This window comes from Protopterus annectens, chromosome 4.part1, assembly GCF_019279795.1.
Source record: "Protopterus annectens isolate FY-2018-M chromosome 4.part1, PAN1.0, whole genome shotgun sequence".
NCBI classification, from domain to species: Eukaryota; Metazoa; Chordata; order Ceratodontiformes; family Protopteridae; genus Protopterus; species Protopterus annectens.
In genome coordinates this window covers 404,989,097-405,011,264 of record NC_056734.1, presented here as the reverse complement: position 1 = coordinate 405,011,264, position 22,168 = coordinate 404,989,097, and the positions used below count along the sequence as shown (strand labels likewise).

Sequence of the window (22,168 nt, the reverse complement as noted above, 5' to 3'; positions counted from 1 at the left end):
CCTTGTACGTCAGGCAGAGATCACCTCTGAGTAGGCGGTATGCAACCGAGTACAGCTGGAGTTTCTTCAGTCGAGCTGCATAGGGCATCTGCTTGAGGCCAGTGATCCTCTTGGTGAGGTACTTCTGAGGCCTATCCAGTTGTTGCAGGTGTCTTGTAAAGTACATCCCAAATGGGACATTGTACTCTATGATGGGTCTGATGAGTGATGCGTAGAGGAGCCCAATGACCTCTTTCAATCTGGATGCAAACCCTTTTCTGGTTAGGCGGACCACATAGAATGATTTTCTGACCACTTTGGAAATGTGATTATCAAAGGAGAGGTTACTGTCTACTTTTTGTCCCCAGATCCCTTATTATTTCTTCAGTATTTAGGGGGCTACCACCTATGTGGTAGTTTGTGGGTACTTTGTTTTTCCCAAAGGGGATGACTTTGCACATTTTGGCATTTAGCTTGAAGCCATGGTTTTGACATCAGGTATCTGTCTCAGTGAGACCCTTTTGGAGGATGTTTGTGTCAGCTGGAGAGTCAATTATAGCCCCTAATTTGCAGTTGTCTGCGGACTTGGTCAGTCATAGTCCTGCTGTGCTTGCTTGTACCTCTGAGAAATATATGCCGAACAGAAGGGGTCCTAGGACTGAGACCTGGGGAATGCCACTTGTAACTGGTTTAGAGTTAGACCTGAGTTTAAACAGTGTGTTTAGGTGAGGAGTTAGTTCATTTTTGAGACTGTGTAGGACGCAGCCTGGCACACCGTCCGGTCCCATTGATGTTGTGTTTTTGGCTTTGCAGAGGGCTGTTTTAACTTGAGTGTCTGTGATTTCAGGGGCACTACATTCTTCTGATATAGTTATGGGCCCTTTTGGGGGTGAGGAGGGGGTGAAGTTTGCACTGAACCTGTTTGCCAGGATGTTGGCTATATCGGTTGGTTCAGTGTATTTTGTACCGTTCTGCACCAACTCTGAGCAGATCTGATAACTGCCACTTAGATTTTTGACATAGATAAAGAATGTCTTGTGGTTATCTTTGCAGTCCATAGCAATTTTTCTTTCGAAGCTAGCCTTGGATGATTTTATGAGGGAATGTAGTTTCTTGCTGATACTGATCAGGGATGTCTTCCTTTCTTGGGATTTTACTCTTTTCTGTACTAGTTTCCTCCTTCTATTGCATAGCTTGTTTATGGCAGGGGTCCACCAGACTGGTTTCCTTTTCTTGGAGGAGTGAGTCTTGGTTTTGTTTGGGATAGCATGATCCATGCATTCTTGTATGTGCCCGTAGAGTGCATTAGTAAAGGATTTTGCAGCTTGGACAGCGTTATCCTTTAGCATGGGGGCTTTGAAACTTCCCACCTCGGTCTTAAGTAACATGAAGTTTGATTTTGAAAAGTTTTTCACTATGGTTTCTTTGACCGGGGTTGGTGGCGGAATGTGCATATCCAGAGTGATTAGTTTATGGTCAGATCTAACCAGCGAGTGGTTGACCTCTGGTGTGGAACACTGGTCTCCCATGTTGGTGATGCCAGGTCCAATATGTTGTCACCTCTGGTTGGGGTGTTGACCAGTTGATCCAGGGCATTTGAGTTTATAAATTCTATGAAATGTTGGGCAAGGGAGTTTGTACTTGAGTAGTTCTCCCAGTTAATGTTTGGGTAATTGAAATCACCCAGTATCAGGTTGTTTGGTAGGACCTTTATGTTTCCCAGTGTTTCCAGGCATGTGGAGTGGGGGTCCTGGGACACGGTGGGTGATCTGTAGCAAGCTATAATTTGAATAGCAGTTTTGCCCGTTATTAGTTGCACGTGGATGATCTCTGAAGCATCGTGCTGTGCCACTAACCTTGATAAATATGGATCCTCCCCCTCCTTTTGTATTTTGGTCTGGGTTTTGTGGCCAAAATGCATGGTATGAGTTGTAGCCTGGTAGTGCTGGGGTGCTCTCTGGAGCCTTAAACCAGGTTTCTGTTACTGCACATATATCGATTTTCTCCATACTGAGGAGTGCCTCAAGTGCGTGCATTTTGAGGTTTAGCCTTCTGGCACTGAGTAACATTACCCTCAGTTTTTTGTTACTTGTGCTATTTACGGTGGTGGGTTTGTCTTTTGAGCCTTGCCTAAAAAAGGCACTATGGGGGTGGCAAGAGCCTTGGCCAGTATTTGAAAGTCTAAGAGTGACAGGTGCAAGCCATCTCTAGTGAAGCAGCGTGGCTTGTAGAGCATGTCATCCCAGGCTGACAGACACTGGATCCCCTTTGAATGACATCAGAAGCTTAGCCAATTGTTGAAATTGATAATTTTTTTCTCTATACCATGGTATCATTCTTGGTGAGGGCAGGATGCTACTCAGGGTCAGGGTCATACCGGCTTGAGCTACGTGATCAGAGAGCTCCTCCATGTCTCTTTCCATGTAGTCCAGGGAGGTACGGCTCAGGTCATTCACACCAACATGGACAATGACAGAGTCATATTTGTACTTACTCTGGAGTGGCCTGAGTGCTTGTGTAATGTGGCAGATCCTGGCACCCAACAGGCAGCTAATAGTAACCTTCTTCTTGTTCAGCCTAGTGAGTGGGACGTCAGTGTGCCTGACTATAAAATCACCTATTACTAGTGTGTTGGGTATGTTATTTTGCCTTAAGGGCTGTGATTGTGTGGCACACTGGTTTTGTGAAGTATGTGCTTCATGGTTTGTGTTGGGGGGTGGAGGTTGCTTGGATGTCTGCTTTGAAGGTATCTGTTGCTTTTGCAGATTTTTATTTAGAGCCTCCGAGTATGTTTTTGTTTATTTATGTGCGTTTTTTGCCAGTGCTGGTTTCATAGGTCTATTTGAGACTGGTGGTGTGATGCAAGTAATTCCCTTCTCCTCTTGACTGGCTGGTACAATCTTGGGTTGAGAGAGCTTAGCCTCCAGTTTGGCTGTATAATTGCATCTCTCGCATGTATTAGTGTTTGGTGGAAGGAGGCAATTGAAATATTTCTTCCAAATGCCCAGATTCACCAGTTGGACCAGAGAGTACACCTGAAACTGCCATTTGGACATGCCTGGATAGGTACAGTGAACTGTCTTACTGATTGGCTGGTAAGGTCGAATAGAGAGCCTCGTCCTTCTCTACAGTATAGGGGGCTCTAGTGCTAAGGTTTATTAGTGCTTGCTATGAGTTTTGAGCAAGTGCCGAGATGAGAAGTGAATGGCTTGAGTGCTTAAGTTGAAAGTTTGTCTAGTTCCAAGGGAAAAATTGAAGAGTAGACTTTGTGGAGCCGGGAATAGTTATACCCTAGCTAACCGGCCCTACCCGGTGCACAAAACCGCGCAAATGCGGGTTTTATAGCAGGGAAATTAAAGAGATAGAAATTAGCCCAAAATGGCCAATAAACTACTAACTTCTGGGCTGAAACTACTCCTCCAGGGACAGATAGGCTGCTCAAAGCTCCCTCTCTCACAGTGAACAGAGAAACTTCCTTCTATCCAAGTAAGGTATGGGCAACACAGAAACTTGTAACACAGCCCTGAATTCAGCACTAACCTGAAAACTGGACTATACTAGCTTAGAAAGGCAGGAAAACAAGTATATTGTTTTTTTTTCAGAAAATAAAGCAGATACAATAAAAAAAACACTTTAGATGCACATAAATGGCTATCACACTTGAGTGTGTAGCCTACAACAGTTAAACAGGTAATTTAAACACAAAAACAACTTTGTTAATGTGCAGGCAGTAACATAAGTACAATATGTAGCTGACACAAGCTTTTTAAATCATAGAAACTCTAGAAAATCAGCATTTTAGGTGGAATTAGCTAAAGGCAGCAAGAAAATGCAGAAAAATGATATTTAATCACTCCAAAGTCTCTCTTTTGTCTCTCTGCTGCTGTAGAACTCTGCAGGGCACCAGGCAGAAGCTTGCTGAGCTGTATACTAGCACAAAAACCTTGCAAATGTGGGTTTTATAGCAGGGAAATGAATGAGATAGAAATTAGCCCAAAATGGCCAATAAACTACTAATTTCTGGGCTGAAACCATTCCTCCAGGGACAGATAGGCTGCTCAAAGTTCCCTCTCTCACAGTGAACAGACAAACTTCCTTCTATCCAAGTAAGGTATGGGCAAACAAAGAAACTTGTAACACAGCCCTGAAGTCTGCACTAACTTGAAAACTGGACTATACTAGCTTAGAAAGGCGGGAAAACAAGTATATATTTTTTGTTTTTGATTTTTTTCAGAAAATAAAGCAGATACAATCAAAAAACACTTTAAATGCACAGAAATGGCTATCACACTTACGTGTGTAGCCTACAACATTTAAACAGGTAATTTAAACACAAAAACAACTTTGTTAAAGTACAGGCAGTAAAATAAGTACAATATGTAGCTGAAACAAGCTTTTTAAATCACAGAAACTCTAGACAATTGGCATTTTAGGCGCAATTAGCTAAAGGCAGCAAAAAAAATGCAGAAAAATGATACTTATTCACTCCAAAATCTCTCTTTTGTCTCTCTGCTGCTGTAGAACTCTGCAGGGCACCAGGCAAAAGCTTGCTGAGCTGTATACTTGCACAAAAACCTTGCAAATGTGGGTTTTATAGCAAGGAAATGAATGAGATAGAAATTAGCCCAAAATGGCCAATAAACTACTAATTTCTGGGCTGAAACAACTCCTCTAGGGACAGATAGGCTGCTCAAAGCTCCCTCTCTCACAGTGAACAGACAAACTTCCTTCTATCTAAGTAAGGTATGGGGAAAAACAGAAACTTGTAACACAGCCCTGAATTCAGCACTAACCTGAAAACTGGACTATACTAGCTTAGAAAGGAGGGAAAACAAGTATATATATATATATATATATATATATATATATATATATATATTTTTTTTTCAGAAAATAAAGCAGATACAATCAAAAAACACTTTAAATGCACAGAAAAGAACCATCTGAAACAATCTGGCACCATCTGAATCCTGCAACCCAGAAAAGTATGATCCTGAGGAGTCAGAGAAGACTTTTTGAAGTTTATCATGAACCCCAGGCTCTGAAGAAGGAAAACAGCAAAATGAAGATTTTGCAAAAGGGTCTCTGGAGAGGATGCCTGAATCAACAGGTTGTCTAAGTAAGAAAATATTTAGATCCAACGAAGCCTGATAAAAGCAATCGCAGGAGCAAGGCATTTGGTGAACACCCATGGAGCAGTAGAAAGGCCAAACTGCAAAGCAGAGAACTGAAAACATCAGGAAGCAACAGATAAATGCAAAAGCTTCCTGAAAAGAGTATGGAATGAAATATGCAGATAAGCATCCTTGAGATCCAAAGACATCATACAGGTCTGAGGGCGCAAGAGAGGAAACAGAATCTGAAGGGGACAACATCTGAAAGGAAGAAACTTGTAGAAAAGTGTTTAGATGAGAGAGGCCTAGAATAGTTCTCCACGTGCTCTCTTTTCTGGCAGTAGAAACAGTCTGGAGTAGAACCCACTCCCCCTTTGGGACACAGTCTCCTCATGAATAGTGCCCTGAGTAAAGAAATTTTGAAGAAACTCTGGGAAAAGGGGAAGTTGTTTCCAAGGAGGCTGAGGGATGTCCATAAAAGGAGGATGGGATTTCCACACCATGAAGTACCCCTGATTTATAATCAACAGAACCCAAGAATCATGAATGATCTGAAGCCAAACAGGAAGAGAAAGAGAAAGGTGAACATAAAGGGGAATGAGGCTGGTAAGAGATGGAAAGTCATACAGCACCTGGTTTGTCCATAAAGGAAAGCTTTGCAGTCCCTGAAAACTGAGTAGCCTTAGCAGGAGGAGCCCATTTGCCACTCTTCCTACCATTAGTAGAAGGGCGGGATTACCCACGAACAAAGGCAGGCTTAATGGGGTCATTTCTCTTGCAAGCCCTTATCCTTATTGTGAAGGGACTAAAACAAACCAGCAGTAGCTTTCCCAAACAAAAGTTTAGAATCCAGAGGAGCATCAATCAATTTAACTTTAATATCATCAGGTAGAGGCTGAAGCCTAAGCCAAGAATACCTCTTCATCACTGAACCAAAAACAGCAGTCCTAGAAGAGGAATCTGCTGCATCATATCTACTTTTAACAGAATGACAAATGACTTGAAAGGAAGCCCCTAGCAGGAAAAGAGCAGAAGCTTTACCCTTGGAGACTGGAAAATCAGAAATAAGTTGACAGGCCTGAGAAAAATGAGCCAACACATACCTAGTTGGTATGAATATGCATGCAGTGTGGATGATTCAAAGATCATGATTACATGAAAGCAGAGTGACTATATGTATGTGCATGCATAAGAGTGCATAGTAATGTGTAAATGAGAAAGTCCATGCAGATGAACAGCATTGGTTATGCAAGTGCAGGAAGCCAAGATGAAGGAGTGATGTATAAAATCGTGGTTCTGCCTACCCTCACCAACACACACCCACCCATCTTGAATCCCATGATCTAAGAATTACATGAGTAGAACCACATCAGGCACAGCAGCAGCAGTATTTACTTAACAGCATGTGTTGATTGCCATCACTGGAGCCACTGAAGGCACTGTTGCACTATGCAGCTACTTACAATAATGAAGACCATACAGGTAGTAACTCACATATGGACATCTGACCAGCCAGGTGACTGATCACTTCACACTGAACAGGGATACACTACAGGACCTAGTCTTATTGTGTTTCTCATAACCAGAATCAAGGGATATGCAGGATGCCCCTGTTCCCATGGATGCAAAGGTATGTCTAGCACTGACCACCCTAGCTATAGGGATGTTTTCAGGATCCTACAGGAGACATGTTAGTTAGACACATTTCTGCAGCATGAACACTTAACCAGTTCCTTGACATTGTGCTATAACATGCAGTGTATCTGGCTCCTAAGGATGCCAGATGACAGAACCAACACTATGTATGCATTTTGTACATTCCGTGAGAATGTATTCCTCCTTGTGGTCTTCAGCACCAGAGACTGCACCCATGTTTCTATTGATTTAAGACAGCATCTGGTTCAGATGCTCAGAGTTACATAAATAGGAAAGGCTACCATGTACTAAACTGCCAGGTGGTTTATATTCCCCAGGGAATTATCTAAAATGCATCCATGCATCACCTGGGCAGTTCACATTATTCACACATTTAACACATGTCCAATCCATACACAGACTCCAGTTAGGGGACATTCAACAGGGTCACCTGGTTGGTAGGTATAGACACACACTGCAGACAGAATGGGTTATACAAACAGCTACAATGCAGGGATTAGGCCACTTAACATGTCATAACTTTTGAGTTGCAGTTGATGCCAGCTATGCTGTTGAGCTGTGGAAGATAACTGCCATTCACAACACATAAACCGTGGAGGACATGATAGATGACATAGGCCATTGTAAAACCAGAAGGACTATGAGATGTGTATTTAGACTTGTGAAGGGCAGATTCTGCTGTTTATATGCTTCCAGCAGAGAAGTGCACTGTATAATGTAGCACTGCGCAGTCTCACAGTGACAGGTACTGTGCTGTTTAGATGCTTGGAGCAGAGAAATGCAATGCATAAATTAGCATTACAAACTCACAGTGACAGGTACTGTACTATTTAGATGCCTGCAGCACAGAAGTGCACTGCATAACTTAGGACTGCAGGGACTCACAGCGATAGGTACTCTGCTGTTTAGATATTGTAGCAGAGACATGAACTGCATAACTTAACATTGCGGGGTCTCACAGTAACAGGTACTCTGCTGTTAAGATGTTTGCAGCAGAGAAGTGTACTGCATAACTTAGCACTGTGGTATCTCACAATGACAGGTACTGTGCTGTTTAGATGCTGGCAGCAGAGAAGTGCACTGTCTCACTTAACACTGCTGGGTCTCATAGTGACAGGTACTCTGCTGTTTAGATGCTTGCAGCAGAGAAATTCACTGCATGACTTAATACTTCAGGGTCATACAGTGAAAGATAATTTTGTTCAGTTCCTGTCTGCTGGGCCTTCTGTTTGATGCCTACATTTTCTTCCTGCATTCACATGGATTTTAACTGGAGTCTCTGGTTTTCACCACACATCCCAAAGACATTTTGATGGGTGTTTTCACCACACATCACAAGGACATGTTGATGGCTGGATTACTGCTTTTCTAACGTGGTCATAGGAGTATGCGCAGTATAGGTGCATGTCTACATTCTGGAATGGGCAGGTACTCCATTCGGGATCACTGTGATAAGTTCCTTACTGCCCCACAACCCTTAATCTGATAAAGTGGTTTTCAGAAAATGAATAAATGATTATAGGAATAAGAAGGTATCTTGAGACTAACAGTTAATGTATAATTAACAGTGCATCTAGAGGTATGATCTATAAAGTCTTATGTTGGTGTCATGAATATGGTATCTCTGAATTTTCATAGATTATTATTACAGAGCTATAACTGTTTTATAGCAACATTTTTATTTTAATTATTATATTAATATCACATTATCAATTTTGGCCACCTGTAGTAAAGGAAGTCTTGTAAAATGAATGATACATAAGTCTAATGTAATTAAAATGTAATGAACTTTTACCTCCTATTAAAAGTGTAACTCCTGCAACAAAACAGATCTTGTGCTTGATGGCTGGTTCGTCCTTTAAGAACTTTATACATTGCAGGCCAAGAAGAAGAAATATGAACCCAAAACCAGCCAAAAATGTCTGCTGTGATCATGAGAGCACGTTGCCACCAGCTTCACTGAAAAACAGAAATAAATGTTATATATTAATGTACAATGTAAAGAAAAAGCGAAGCATGAAAGGTAAATGCATCAACGTATGTACTAAAACAGATTCAGATGAGGCAGTCTTTCACAAATTTAGCATGCAAATGTTTTCCCTTTCAGAAATTGTTCACCTACAAAGTTTTAAACAAACAAACAAAATTCAATATTATGTTAAATCTGTTACACTTCATAATGTTATTATCTTTTCTATGGAAATTCTTCTCCATTTGAAATTTTCTTTAAATTGTGATATCAAAACCTGCCAGGCCAATAAAATAGCTATGATAGTCTGATCAGTGTAGTATCATGAAAATATTTTGTAGCTGAGGTAGAAGTTAAGGGCAACATCAAGGATGGAAGTAGAAGATGGAGAAATTACAAAATACTCTTTATATTTTCTTTGAAGATTTTTTTTTTCACTTTGGTTCTCTGATATGTGTATGTAACAATTTGTTTGCAAATTCCCTTTGAATCTGGAAATTGAATTTGAAGTAGATGAATTCCAGTTATAATTTTTACAAAGTGGCCTAAATCCCACAAGATCCTTCATGCATGAATCACATCCCCCTGCAGCCCTCCAAGGTCATTGCTCCTCATGGGAAATGGAATATCCCCAGTTAGTGCAGGGTACATTTTCACATCTACCAAATGTTTACATTTGCGAAAGGTTGCAACCTGTGTATTCTAGTCTTTACATATTTTACAAGTTTGGCTGGCAAGGCATACTCTTTATCAGCAATCATTTCAAATTGCAAATTAGCACACTGTTTTATGAGAAAAAAATAAAAACAAGTTAGCAAGCCACACTGTTTTATGAGGAAAAAATAAAAACAAAATGAAAAAAGAACAAATGTGCACCCTGATAACAAAAAGCCAATCAATATTTGAATGTAATCACCCTCAAAGTGTAGCTGAAATGGTTAATGTTACGATGTCCTTCTCCCCATAGTCCTGAGTTTGACTTTGAGCAATTCTCTTAACTAATACTCCCAGGCTGACCCTTAAAAAGGTACATGTGTCCAGTAGCTTCTGGCTAACATGTAAACAAAAAGAAGACATAAAGGAAGTGACTGTGTTTAGGAAAACAGTAACTTAAATATCGCACAGTAAGTAGTATCTTAAAACTATTAAAATAAGAGCTAATGGTGCAATTATTCTGTACCATACCAGTTTTATGCAGGAGCAAAAGGCAGGAGCTGAATAATTTATGTAATATTGCTTAGATTATATGATACATAGCAATATATGTGAAGTATAATGTTTATGTTAATATAGTTTGATGAATTTTATATGAATGCAAATTTGCCCATGTTACAAGTGATAATTCAATAAAAGTGTTTGAAGAAAAAAAATAATATTGTTATTTTTGCTACTGTATTGCTACATTTGAAACACAAATATTAGCAAGAATGGAGGAAAACAGTGGTTTGGACAGAAAGAGGCAAGGAATTTCTTTCAGGTATAGGAGGAAATAGTGAAAATCTGGAAGATGAACTATCTGGGGAGACTTTAATATTTCCATACATACAAATAAGTATCGGAAGTGGGAAAAAATAATAGTGCACCATGTAAGCAAAAGTGGAATGATGCATGGAAAAAGGTGATGAAAGGGTACTGTGTAGATGTGTTCAGGGACTGACACAAGGCTTAAAGTCAAAGGGTGGACTGGCCAGGGGATTCCTCCTACCTCAGACAGAGGGATAGGCAGGAGGCAGTGGATGGGGAAAGGAAGTACAAGGGAATAATCAGGTACAATCAAAATTAAGATTTTGACGTGATATGTAGGAGTTGGGGTTCAAAGCCATAAAAATAGTTAGGATAATATCAAAGCAGGCTAAGAATGGATTAGGTAATGTGCAGAGAGAGGCATGATGCAAGAATTCAAGTTAAAAATAAGAAACATTAAAATCTGTAGTGATTACCAAACATTTTAAGGTGGTATGGTTGGCCAAAGTATTTATGAAAAGTTAGTAAGGGTGGAAAGAAGAGCGACTATCAGACAGCTGATGACATATATGGGAGGGGGCAGAGTGAAGGCAAACTAAATGGAGGTTACAGAACCTCTCATCAAGGATAAGGAGGAGTTTTTCCAGAATTTTATTTAAGCATAACAGGAAATGGGCAACACATGGAAATGGAACTGGTGTAGTGTAAGAACACGCAACAGGAAGTAGGGAAGTAGATATGAAAGTATGGCAGCTAGTACAAAGAATTAAGGCTGCAAGCTGTCAGCAACATGCTTCCTGTAGACCACGGTTTGATTCTCTCAGCATTCATTTGCCTACGGTTGGACTGTGAGCAAGTCAATTAACCAGATAGTGCTCCCAGATCAATCCTGAAAAGGGACGCTTGTGCCTAGGAACTTACCTACTTAATAAATGCATTTTAAAAAAAAGTTAGTGTAGACATGCACTGGGACAGACACATGGAAGAGATGCTGTTCAGATTTATAAGGAAAGAAGGGGATGAGGTTAGATTGGTTTCTTATAAGGAAGGACTCTCAATTATGAATGTAGAAATGTTATAAGCTAGGAACATCATTCCATGGTCCTTCATTACTACACTTCTTGAAAGCAGTGTGGGGCGTGGCATGAGACAGAGTGAATGGTGAAAGGGTAAAGGGAAATGGAAAACAGCAAAACATACAAAAATGCTGAAAGCAGGGGTAAGAAACAAAGTGATCAAAAACTAAGGGAAGAAGACAGACACTTGTGTAGATTGATGGGAGGATGCCAAGATGACAGACAGTAGGTGGTTAATGCAAGAAGTACAGAAAGTGAGAAGAGGAAAAAAAAGCCATGAAAGAGGAAAATTATGGAGAATGAAAAACTTGGCATTGAGAAGGCACTACATAGTATAAAATGGAAGAAGAAAGTACAGTGTGCAAGCCTGAGATGAGGAACATTACCAGCACTGAGGTACTGAGGCAGAAATGCTAAAAAATGGAGATCTTGTGGGGACAGGGTGAAAAAACAGATAATTATTTGGCATGGCAATTGAAAGGAAGATGGAAGGAAAAACATCTAAGAAAACTGAGGAAAATTAATGGAGATGACAATCCATGAGTACTTTGAAAACATATGTAATACATGTACATGTACTTGCAAATATGAAGAGTTTGCTGGGGAGTACACATGGAATAGGAATACAACCATAAAGCCTGAAAAGGAAAACTGAATGTGGAGAACACAGAACAAAAGGCGCAGAAAGCAATTGTAAAGGTGGAAGGACCTGCAAAGATGGATGGATTCTCTATGGAGTGCCACAAGGTAGTAAGTGGGATTGTGAGGGATAATGAAGCTTATTTTTTAGCAGGTGACCTGTGTTGGGAGCCATAATGAGATCAATGACAGAAATCAAAATTATACTACTCCTCAGGGAAAAGTCAATCATTTGGCTCCCATGGCCATTAGGTTAATCTCTCTCTTTTAAATACGTATGCAAAAATCCTGGCAATGGCATTAGGCGTCTATATCATGTTATCAAAATCTTACTACATCAAATTTCTAAAGGTCGACCTCTAGTGATCAATGTAGTAACATATTGAATAACATTTAAAAAAAAAAAAAAAAACAAACAAAAATAAAAACTTACTAGCATAGGCAGGGGGGCAAGCCCCCATGCACCCCCCCACACCCCCCTACTTAAATATTCCAACTCCAAGACTGCACTACGTTGAGGTAAATGGAAATCTCCCCCTATGGAGATTTCTGTTTACCTGCACGATGTTCTGTGCTTTCGATGCTGTGGTGCCAACAATATCAGCTTCGATATTGTCGGCTTTCGACATCGTGAAGTAGACCCTGGTATTAGCACCAGAAATCAAGATTCTTTAAAAATACATTGAAAGAGGTCAGGTGGAATTTGTTCAGGGCAGCTCAACAAGGGATAAATAGTGGCTTTAACTGATGCTCATACATAAGACAGGTGAAGAACGGAGGAAGGAGGTGAGGCTGCCTCTATCTGACATTAACAATGCCTTTGACATATTCAAGTAGGAGGTCCTAGTGAAGTGTTTAGAATGATGGGAAAATGGGTGATGAAGCAGATGGGAGCCATGTACAAGGACTTAGTCACAAAGAGCTTAGTCAATTAAGTGAAACTTAGGTAGATATTGATTTATTAGATTACAAAGCACAGATGTCCCCTGTCATTCAGCTTTATTATAAGGGACGGCCTAGAACGCATGGAGAAGGAGGGTGTGGGATAATAGTTCTGTACGTTTGCAAAATACTGCAAATGCACAGAAGTATGTTTGCAGAATATTGCATATTAAGGGCAGAAAATTTAGAGAAAAGAAGGCTGGACCTGGGGATAGTAAGAGAGTGGGAGAGAGAGAGAAGATAGAGAAGAGAGAGAGAGAGAGAGAGAGAGAGAGAGAGAGAGAGAGAGAAACAGAGAGACTTGGACGGGTTTCAAAGACTTTGATGGGCATGCAAAAGCCATCAACATCTACCAGTGGCTGATAGGAAGTGACAGTCATCTAAATTATCCAAGGTGAGGTGAGAGGAGCTTGCAGAGAGTGGAGTTTCTTGTTTAGACTCCTGGCATTGAGTTTTACATTTTCTTATGTTAGGTTGGTTTTGCTATGTGAGAAAGTTTATTAGATTGGGAGTACCTAAAAAAAGGCACTATGGGGGTGGACAAGGTTTTAGCCTATATTTAAAAGCCTAGAGGGGACACATGCACACTATATCTGGCAAAGCAGATCTGTCAGCCATATCCTTCCAGGCTTACAATTACTGTACTCACTTTGAATGACACCAAAACGAATCCATTTAGTATTCTGTTCATATTGTGGCATCATCCTTGGAAAAGGGAGAACTGCAGCTCAATGCTGTGCTTATACTGCCCTGGGGCATAAAATCAAAAAGCTCCATTATATCTCTCTTCATACAGTTCAGGGAGGTATATCTAGGTTGTTTACACCCACACAGACTATGATTGAGTCATACTAGTACTTGTGGTTCAGCAACCTGAGTGTGTGTGTCATCTGTCAGATTCTGGCTCCTGATAGGCAGCTGTCTCTGGTTCTCTCCTTACTCAGCCTGATGAGTGGGACATCTGTATGTCTCACAACAGAGTCTACTATGACCACAATATTGGGTTGTGTGGTGGTTTGTCTTATGGACTTAGAAGTTGAGATGCCATGAGTTGTGGCTGAATGAGCTGTGGTGGGAGCTGTTCTGGTAAAATTATTTTGTGGTAGCTGAGGGTACTTATTGTTATGCAATGTCTGGGAGGCCTTTGGAGTATAGGAAGTTTACATTTAAGAGAGTCTGCATATGTAGGTCTATGTGTCTGGTACATACTACGTGTCGTGGGTGAAGGGTGTGTACGTGTGTTTCTGGCAACCTTTTAGGTATTATAAATGTTTGTATGTGAGAGACTTGCCTCCAGTGACATTGTGTAACCACATCTCTCACATGCTGTATCAGAATTAGATGGCTGTCAGTAAACATGAGACAATTACTACATTGCCTCAGAACACCCATATCCAGAAAACTGAATGCAGAGATAGTAGGAAAGTGCATATTCATGGTCCCAGATCCTTATTATGCAGTCTACAATGGTATGGTAGAAGAGGGGTTTACAGTGGGTAGTTTGAGTAAGAATAAAGACCATGTAAGAATAAACTCTTAGCCAGTGCTCCTCAGTGTAAAAACTAGTTGCTTTTTGAGCAACTAGGTACTGAGGAGATCTCAAAGGTAGTTTTATATGAAAAAGTTAAATTCTAAGCATCTGCATTAATATAGGGCACTATTAACCTCTGCTGCATGATTCTAGATCTTATGCAAACCACAACACTTCCATACAGGTTCAGAAAACTAATAACCAAGCACAATAGCTCTCTGGCCATTCCCATTAAGCACACTCTAAGGGTTCCTCAGTGAATGTCAGCACAAAATGAGACCAGGCGACTCTCCATTGCCACTAAGATGCAGACCTAACTCCTTTAACTTTAAATCACTAAAAGAGTTTGGAGGTGCAGTATATAATCAACTTAAACAGTAATACAAGCTGAAAGTAAAGGAAATAATTAACTTGCGCAGTAACTCAAACAGCAAACACTTAAAATAGGAAGGAATATAGAATTCAACAGTTGAAATGCAGTGTCAAAGGCAAAAGTACTCTAACATGACAATGTGCACTTTACATGTTAACATGACTTAATGTGCACTTTACATGTTCTCCTGCCATAAGCACAAGAGTATCACTAGTCCCATGCTGATTCGTGAGAAGTGGTATTAACCCAGATGTTTATAGGTTCACTACACTTGCTATTGTCTTTCCTTAGTAGATACCCCAAATAGAACCTACAGCAGTTGGCAGTTGGAAGCAACAGAAAGCCAAGCTGCACAAAAGCCCTGAAGAGGTTCTCAACTAAACTGCAACCAGACCACCCAGTCAAGTCCCAAACACACTGGCCTATCAGAGACCAGCAGGAACCAAGGTCCTCCTGCTCCTTTGCTCATCGGGGGCAAAGCAGTAGTATTAATTCCAAGCTGGCTTCTAAGAAAAATTTTGAGGCTTTTCAGTGGTTCGGTAATCTCTTGGAATGCTAGGAAATAATGTCCCCCTGCCTCTTTTGTCAAAAGGAACAAAAGAGGAGCAATAATCTCAAGCTCATTCCTGAAAAGAAGCTCCTAGGCTCACCAGTGATTGGTAGCCTAGCCCCAGATGTTAGAGATTTTAAAAGTAAGTTGAAAAAGAAATAATAATTATCATTCAGAAATTTGCAGTATGTGCTAAGTGAGTAGGATGGTATGAAAAAGAAGATAACTCAAGCTGTAAGAGTCTAAGGGGAGGCCTTCTCCAGTTGATCTCTCAGTGTCCAGTAGAATGAGCAGATGAGGTAAGAATGGAAGGAACATCCAAAGTCAAATGTATAGTAGGGGAGAGAGGCCAAATGCCACTAAGTTTAAAAACACAATAGGAATGAGGTGGTTGGATAGGAAAAATCAAATGCAGTCAGACAGCAGCTGTAGTCGCACAGCACTACAGCTAAATAACAATACAGCTAAATCCATCTATCCATCCTCAACCCCTTTCCCAATTTTACACATGGGGTCAGGGTGGCACTTCGACAGTGACAATCATTTCAAGCCAAGGTTAACACCACTGGGTGGCTAGCTCTGCTGTAGTAGTTCATCAATACTACTCACACTTGCTCCTAAAGGCAATTTTTAGAGTGTCCAATCCACCTAACACATGTCTTTGGAGTGTGAGAAGAAACCAGATCATCCACAGTAAACCCATGTGACTACAGGGAAGACAATCAGACTCCACACAGAAGGCACCCCAGCCAAGAATTGAACTGGAGAACCTCTTGGCGGGAGGTGACAACTCTAACCACTGCACCACTGCAGCCATCCCAACAATACAGTTAAATGCTTACAGCTAAATAAGAAACCTTATTTCACATCTCCTTCTACTAGTTAGATAAATTGGATTCCTTTTCAATCAGTGAATGGAAAAGGAATTTTTAAAGCCAACAATACCATTTTTGTGGAAATTTGCAAATACTAGGTTAAATAAATAGGTTCCAAGCCCCAATCTTTGAGGTGTCCAAAAATAAATTTAAAGGGGGCAAGCATCAAGAAAATTTGCAAAAAAAAAAAATCCAGCTGTGAGGTTATAATGAGCCTTGGGCTGTTCCAGACTATATCTGCTGAGACACAATCAGTAGAAATGGCAGAACTGGTAGATAAAATAGAGAAAATCTACCAAGACATACTGAAGACAAGTGATTCCATACAGGAATATAAAAAAGAATAGATGCCCAGCTTGTAGAGGTGGAAGCTACACCCTCTGCATAGATGGGTGATATACCTGATCTTAATAGGAAGGTGAGTCAGCAGTCCCACTCTCAGAGATGGAGTTAATTCAAGAGAACTCAAGGAAACATTGACTGAAATAGAAGTCAGAGAGCGGAGAGAGAATCTCCAGTTTAACAACATACCTGAAGGCAATGAAGGCAAGGACTGTATTAAGTTCATGCAGGAGTATATCAGTGAATGGTTGGGCATCCCGGTATAAAAAAATTTGCTGGACAGAGCTCACAGGGTATTCAGCAATGGAGGCACTTCAGCCCGCTTCTTATGTTCTATCCTGGTTGAGTTTCAGAACTATAGAATGAAGAAACTGATCCTAGGCAAGCTTTGGGAAAAAGGGAAAGTGATTAATATTCAAGATGCCCAGATCTTTGTTGAATAGGATTACTCCCAACACTTAAGGGTCCAGAAGGCAAAATTCATGCCATGCTTGAAGGTCTGTAAAAATCTCAGGCTCCAATTCAAGCTGATTTACCCAACGAGCCTCAGGGTATTTTTACCAGTGGGAATGATGTCATTTGGGGAAACAAATGAGGACCTGGAGGCACTGCAGGACCACCAACAATTTAAAGAAGGTGCTGCAAACCTGAAAGCAGCGTATCTGGGTTAGGTAGGGAGCAGACAAGACAACTGGAGAGATGGTCGATCAAACCCTTTCCTCTGTTCAAATTATGGGTGCAGGAAATACAGAAAGCAATGGTTAAACAGATCAGCCATATATGGAGTAGTCCTCTAGAGATGCAAACAGAGAGAAAAGAGATCATACTTCGAGAAGAAAAGGAAGACGACATCTGAGATGAAGGGGAGTGTAGATTGAGAGATGTGGAGGGCCATGAAATGAAGGACATTCTTAAATGACTGGTAGGGCGGATACATGGGAAATTGGACTAATGGACTAATTAGTTTTGCCAATCAATATGGAAATAGGTTCTGTTGATATCTTTTTCTGTATGTGAGGAGGGTTTGGCTTTTGGGGTTATGTACCATATGCAGACACAGCCTGTACTAAAACGCTGGGCCTGCTATTGTTCATGGGTATGACTCATCAGTTACTGATGGAATGTGCACTTACAAGGTTTTTCTAATTGCTATTCTGTAATATGATGTTTCACACTATAGGCTGTTCATTGGCTTATTTGTCTTTGTAATGTTATTTGGTGAAGGATTTTAATTTTATATGAGTAGTTGTATATATACACATTTGAGCAGCCCTTTTTCATGCAAGATTAACTGCGAAAACAACTAGAAACAAATTACAGTGGTTAACCTGGGTCTATATTAGTTCCGCAGAAGACGTATTGATCGAATATGTCTTCAACGAACACCAGCCGCCAAAATTCACTTCAACGAACAGCGGAATTTTCCCCACAGTTTGCAAACACTTGGCCATCACCTCAGTTTTGCCCTTTTCCCCACTGTAGTACGATCTTGGAGTTGGTATATATACTTGGGGGGGTGGGGGACAAAGCCCCCTACTTGGGTGGATTTGATTTTGTCCGTTGTGTGTTCCGGATGGCTGTTGGGCGAGTGTTTGCTAATTGTGGGAAAAATTCAGCGGTTCGCTGAAGTGAATTTCGGCGGCTGGTGTTCACTGAAGATGTATTTGACGAAAACATCTTTTGCAGACTTAATATAGACCCATTAACCTATAGTGGGCAAAGTAACTCACTTTATGGAACCGGGATCAAATGTTATTATAATAATGTGATGTATATGATTACTAATCGATTCTTTCTTTTTTTTTTTCTTATTTAGCTGAGCTTTTAACATGATGGTAATTTTATATGAAAATTTGTTTGACATTTTTAAAGGTTCACATGGGGTACACAGTAAGATGAGAAGAGGAAGAAGGTACTATATAGTAAGAAACAGTAAGGAAACATAGTAAATAGGAGCAATTTTTTCAGATTGAAGGGTGTTTCTTCTCTGTTTAACTCCTGCAAGTCTTTTGGGTTTCTAATACCATAACAGGAATGAACCCCATTCTTAAGTCAAAGTTTGATTAAAGTTTGTGAAATTAGTATTGTTTCAATGTTTGATGTTAGCCAAAAGTGCTCTATTCAGCACCCATAATGTGTCCAGAATTGACCCCTTCTGTAATTCATACAGAGTTACATGTATTGGTAGCAAATCTAAATAAGACTGTAAATTCCTTTTTATGAGGGGTGTTCCCTGTGTGAACTGTTTCCTGAGAAGGTAAGCTGGTAGAGAATGGCAAAGCCTGTAATAACACTTGGAAAACTTGTGAAAAGTGGATGCTATACAATATATGTAAAGGGGAAAAAAGCAAGGGAATGTAAATGAAGAATGGGCCTAGGTTAATGGGTAGAGGTTGGGGGAGTAGGGTAGGATAACAAAAATGTTATAAAAGAGGTAGAAAGTGGCAGAGCTGGAAGTCGGGGGAAAGAATAACTTAAATGATGAACTGTAACATGTAGTTTAGCCCACAGTGCAACCAAGGGAAAATTTGATAAGATCATGGGGAAGGATATACATGTATATAGTGATATGCAGTTCATTACAGGGTTTAAAGCTTAGTTGGGTAGTTTTGTATTCCAGAGGGCAAGATATACATGAAAAAGATCAAGTTTTAAAAGGCTGGAGGGGGTGGCATTTATAGCACACCTTACATGAGGCTGGTTTGTAATGGGTAGTAAATTTAAGAGTTGGAATGATTAGGTCAATGTCCCGGAATGTGGACATGAATGTAATGGACAAATTCAGGCCTATAAAGCCAAACCCCACTACATGTGGATATGCATGTAATGGACAAATTCAGGCCAATAAAGCCAAACCCCACTAGCTGTGGACATGCATATAATTGACAAATTCAGGCCAATAAAGCCAAACCCCACTAGCTGTGGACATGCATTTAATGGACAAATTCTGAACAATAAAGCCAGACCCCACTAGCTGTGGACATGCATGCAATGGACACATTCAGGCCAATAAAGCCATATACACAGCTAGTGGGGTTTGGCTTCATTGGCCTGAATTTGTCCATTATAGGCTTAAAGAAAATAGTCATGGACATTCAGAATTGCCATATAGCTGAAACACCTGATGTTCTTACAGGGTCATTTCCATGTATCCAATGTTGCTTCTAATACTAGAGGTTTAAGGAATCACACAGTGGAAAGTCTAGCCTTGCTAGATTTTTCTTTTTTTTTTTTTTTTTTGACTGATTGTTTGTTCTGTGTGACCTTTTTACTTATTATTTTAGTTTGTTGGTTGGGATATTTTGCAGACACCCTAATGATTATGAATATCAGCTAGGTATAACAATTCTGTGTTTGTAAAGGTTAACCAAACATTCCACTTATGCTGTGGTGATGATGCCATAAGAAGGATGAAACATGCATTTTTACAGCCAGTGGGTTTGGCATTATTAGCCTGAATTTGTCCATTAATAGACTTAGAAAGAAAAAAAGTTATGGATATTTCAAATTACCATATAGCTGAAACATGTCATGTCCTTAAAGGGTCACTTGCATATATCCCATGTTGCCTCTAATACAAGAGATGTAAGGAATCACACAAGGGGAAAGTATAGCCTTGCTAGATTTTTCTTTTGGTTTTTACTTTTACAGGCAATGGGAATAATTGGAGGAGACTGAAATGTATTGACAAGTACAGAGAATGTTAGCGAGGGAATGAGAATAATTAGGATAACTGCGGAGGGAAAAACACTCAAATAATTGTTCAACATGCAATGGAAATGGACTAGAAGTAGGGCCTTGAGAAGGAAATTGTATGAAAGCGGATTGTTCTTAGGGTATTGTACGAGTAACAGCTCTAAGTGAATAACAAAACTTGCAATGCATCTGAGACAACAAAAAATAGAAAAGTGGATCTGGAAAATGAAGTATAACGTAACCGGGAACATTGTCACATCCTCTGAAGATACAGAACGAGTGTTCTACAGATAGTTCAGGAACCTATACAAGACACAGAGGGTTGGAGGATAAGTATCAAGGACTTACAAATGTTTTACAGGAATTTGCTCTTCCAACACTAATGGAACATGAAGGAAAGAGCCTAGTTAACACTATCGCAATGGAGGAAATCAGGATGTACCTATTAAAACAAGCAAGAGGCAAATCACCAGGCTCAGACAGCTGTCCAGCTGAGTTCTGGAGGGAACTCAAAGGTTTACTTTTACTTAGGTGGTATAAGATGTTTAATAACATACCAGAGAGAGGGAGGATACAAGATTTGTGGCATAAAGTTATAATTTCTCTTCTTTTAAAAGACGGATGGATCTATCTAATCAGGTTCATGGCACTCAGTCTCTGTTCTGAATCATGACTACAAGATCGTTGTAGCAATTTTGGCATAAAGGCTGGCAGGAATACTTTCACATCTGACAGATAAGGATCAGTATGGCTTTGTGAAAGGCAGAGAAACCTTTGATAACATATTGAGAATGAATATTATACATAAAGAGGCAGAAAAAATGGTAAAGACCTCGCAATGAAAACATTAGATTTGGAAAAAGTATTTAATAGGGTACATTGGGATTATCTTTGGGAAATATTGTGAGCCGTGGGGTTTGCAGAACAGTTAATTGAACTCCTTCAGAGACTATATCAGGATTTGATAGCAGTGCTGAACGAAAATCCTAAGTTGTAGCCAAGCTTTAATATTGATAGGGGACAAGGCAGGGGTTTCTGTTATCATCCTTCTTATTTGATATTTATTTGGAACCTCTGGCTCATAAAATAGGGAAGTCAGAGCTAAAATGTTGGTAATGGAGGGGAGGAAAAGAGAAGCTGGCTGTGTTTGCTGAAGAATCACTGTACTGCACTAATCTTCAGGATACCAGGAATTTATTTACCATGTTGGATGAATTTGGCTTCCTTCTTCAGAGACTATATCAGGGTTTGATAGCAGTGGTGAAGGTAAATGCTAAGTTGTGTCCAAGCTTTGATATCAATAGGGGGACTAAGCAGGGGCTCTTGTTATCACCCTTCTTATCTGATATTTATTTGGAACCTCTGGCTCATAAAATAGGGAAGTCAGAACTAAAAGGTTGGCAACGGAGGGCAGGAGAGGAGAAGTTGGCTATGTTTGCTGAAGATACATTGTACTGCACTAAGCCTCAGGATACCAGGAATTTATTTACCATGTTGGATGAATTTAGCTTCCTTTTGGGATATAAGATCAATACAGAGAAAACAAAAGTTATGTCCCTACTTATGATCTAGTATCAAACTTCCTGCAATTATGGGGCCATGCCACATTAAGATATTTTTGCATATGACTCTCTCAGAGGTCAGAAAAGTCATCACAGAAAAAATGGATCAGGTTAGGGCAAAGATACATCAGCTATTCAAAAATATCAGCTTGTTTTTGGATCTGTGTCATAGAATACAAGCAATTAGAAGGTATGTGGTTCCCCTGATTTTGTATGCTGCCCAGTCATTCTTTTACGAGCCTGGAAAGGAATTTTAGAATAAATTAGTGGCAATGTATGAGGTTTAGTTGGGGCAACTGAAGGGCAAGAGTTAAATGATAGAAAAGTATTCTAACCACTAATAAAGGAGGGCTGGCAGTCCCCTGCCTTCTAGAGTGCATTTGATTGGCACAACTGAAGG

The 22,168-nt window shown here is 40.1% G+C and overlaps 1 protein-coding gene across 1 annotated transcript in view; it reads right to left on the bottom strand.

The window, feature by feature from the left end:
* CLDN16 (claudin 16) overlaps positions 1 to 22,168 on the bottom strand; it is a 222,047-nt gene that overhangs the window by 23,109 nt on the left and 176,770 nt on the right. The window contains exon 4 of the mRNA XM_044070905.1: positions 8,545 to 8,671. Within this exon, the coding sequence (XP_043926840.1) occupies positions 8,545 to 8,671 (127 nt within the window). The remainder of the gene's footprint in view (positions 1 to 8,544; positions 8,672 to 22,168) is intronic.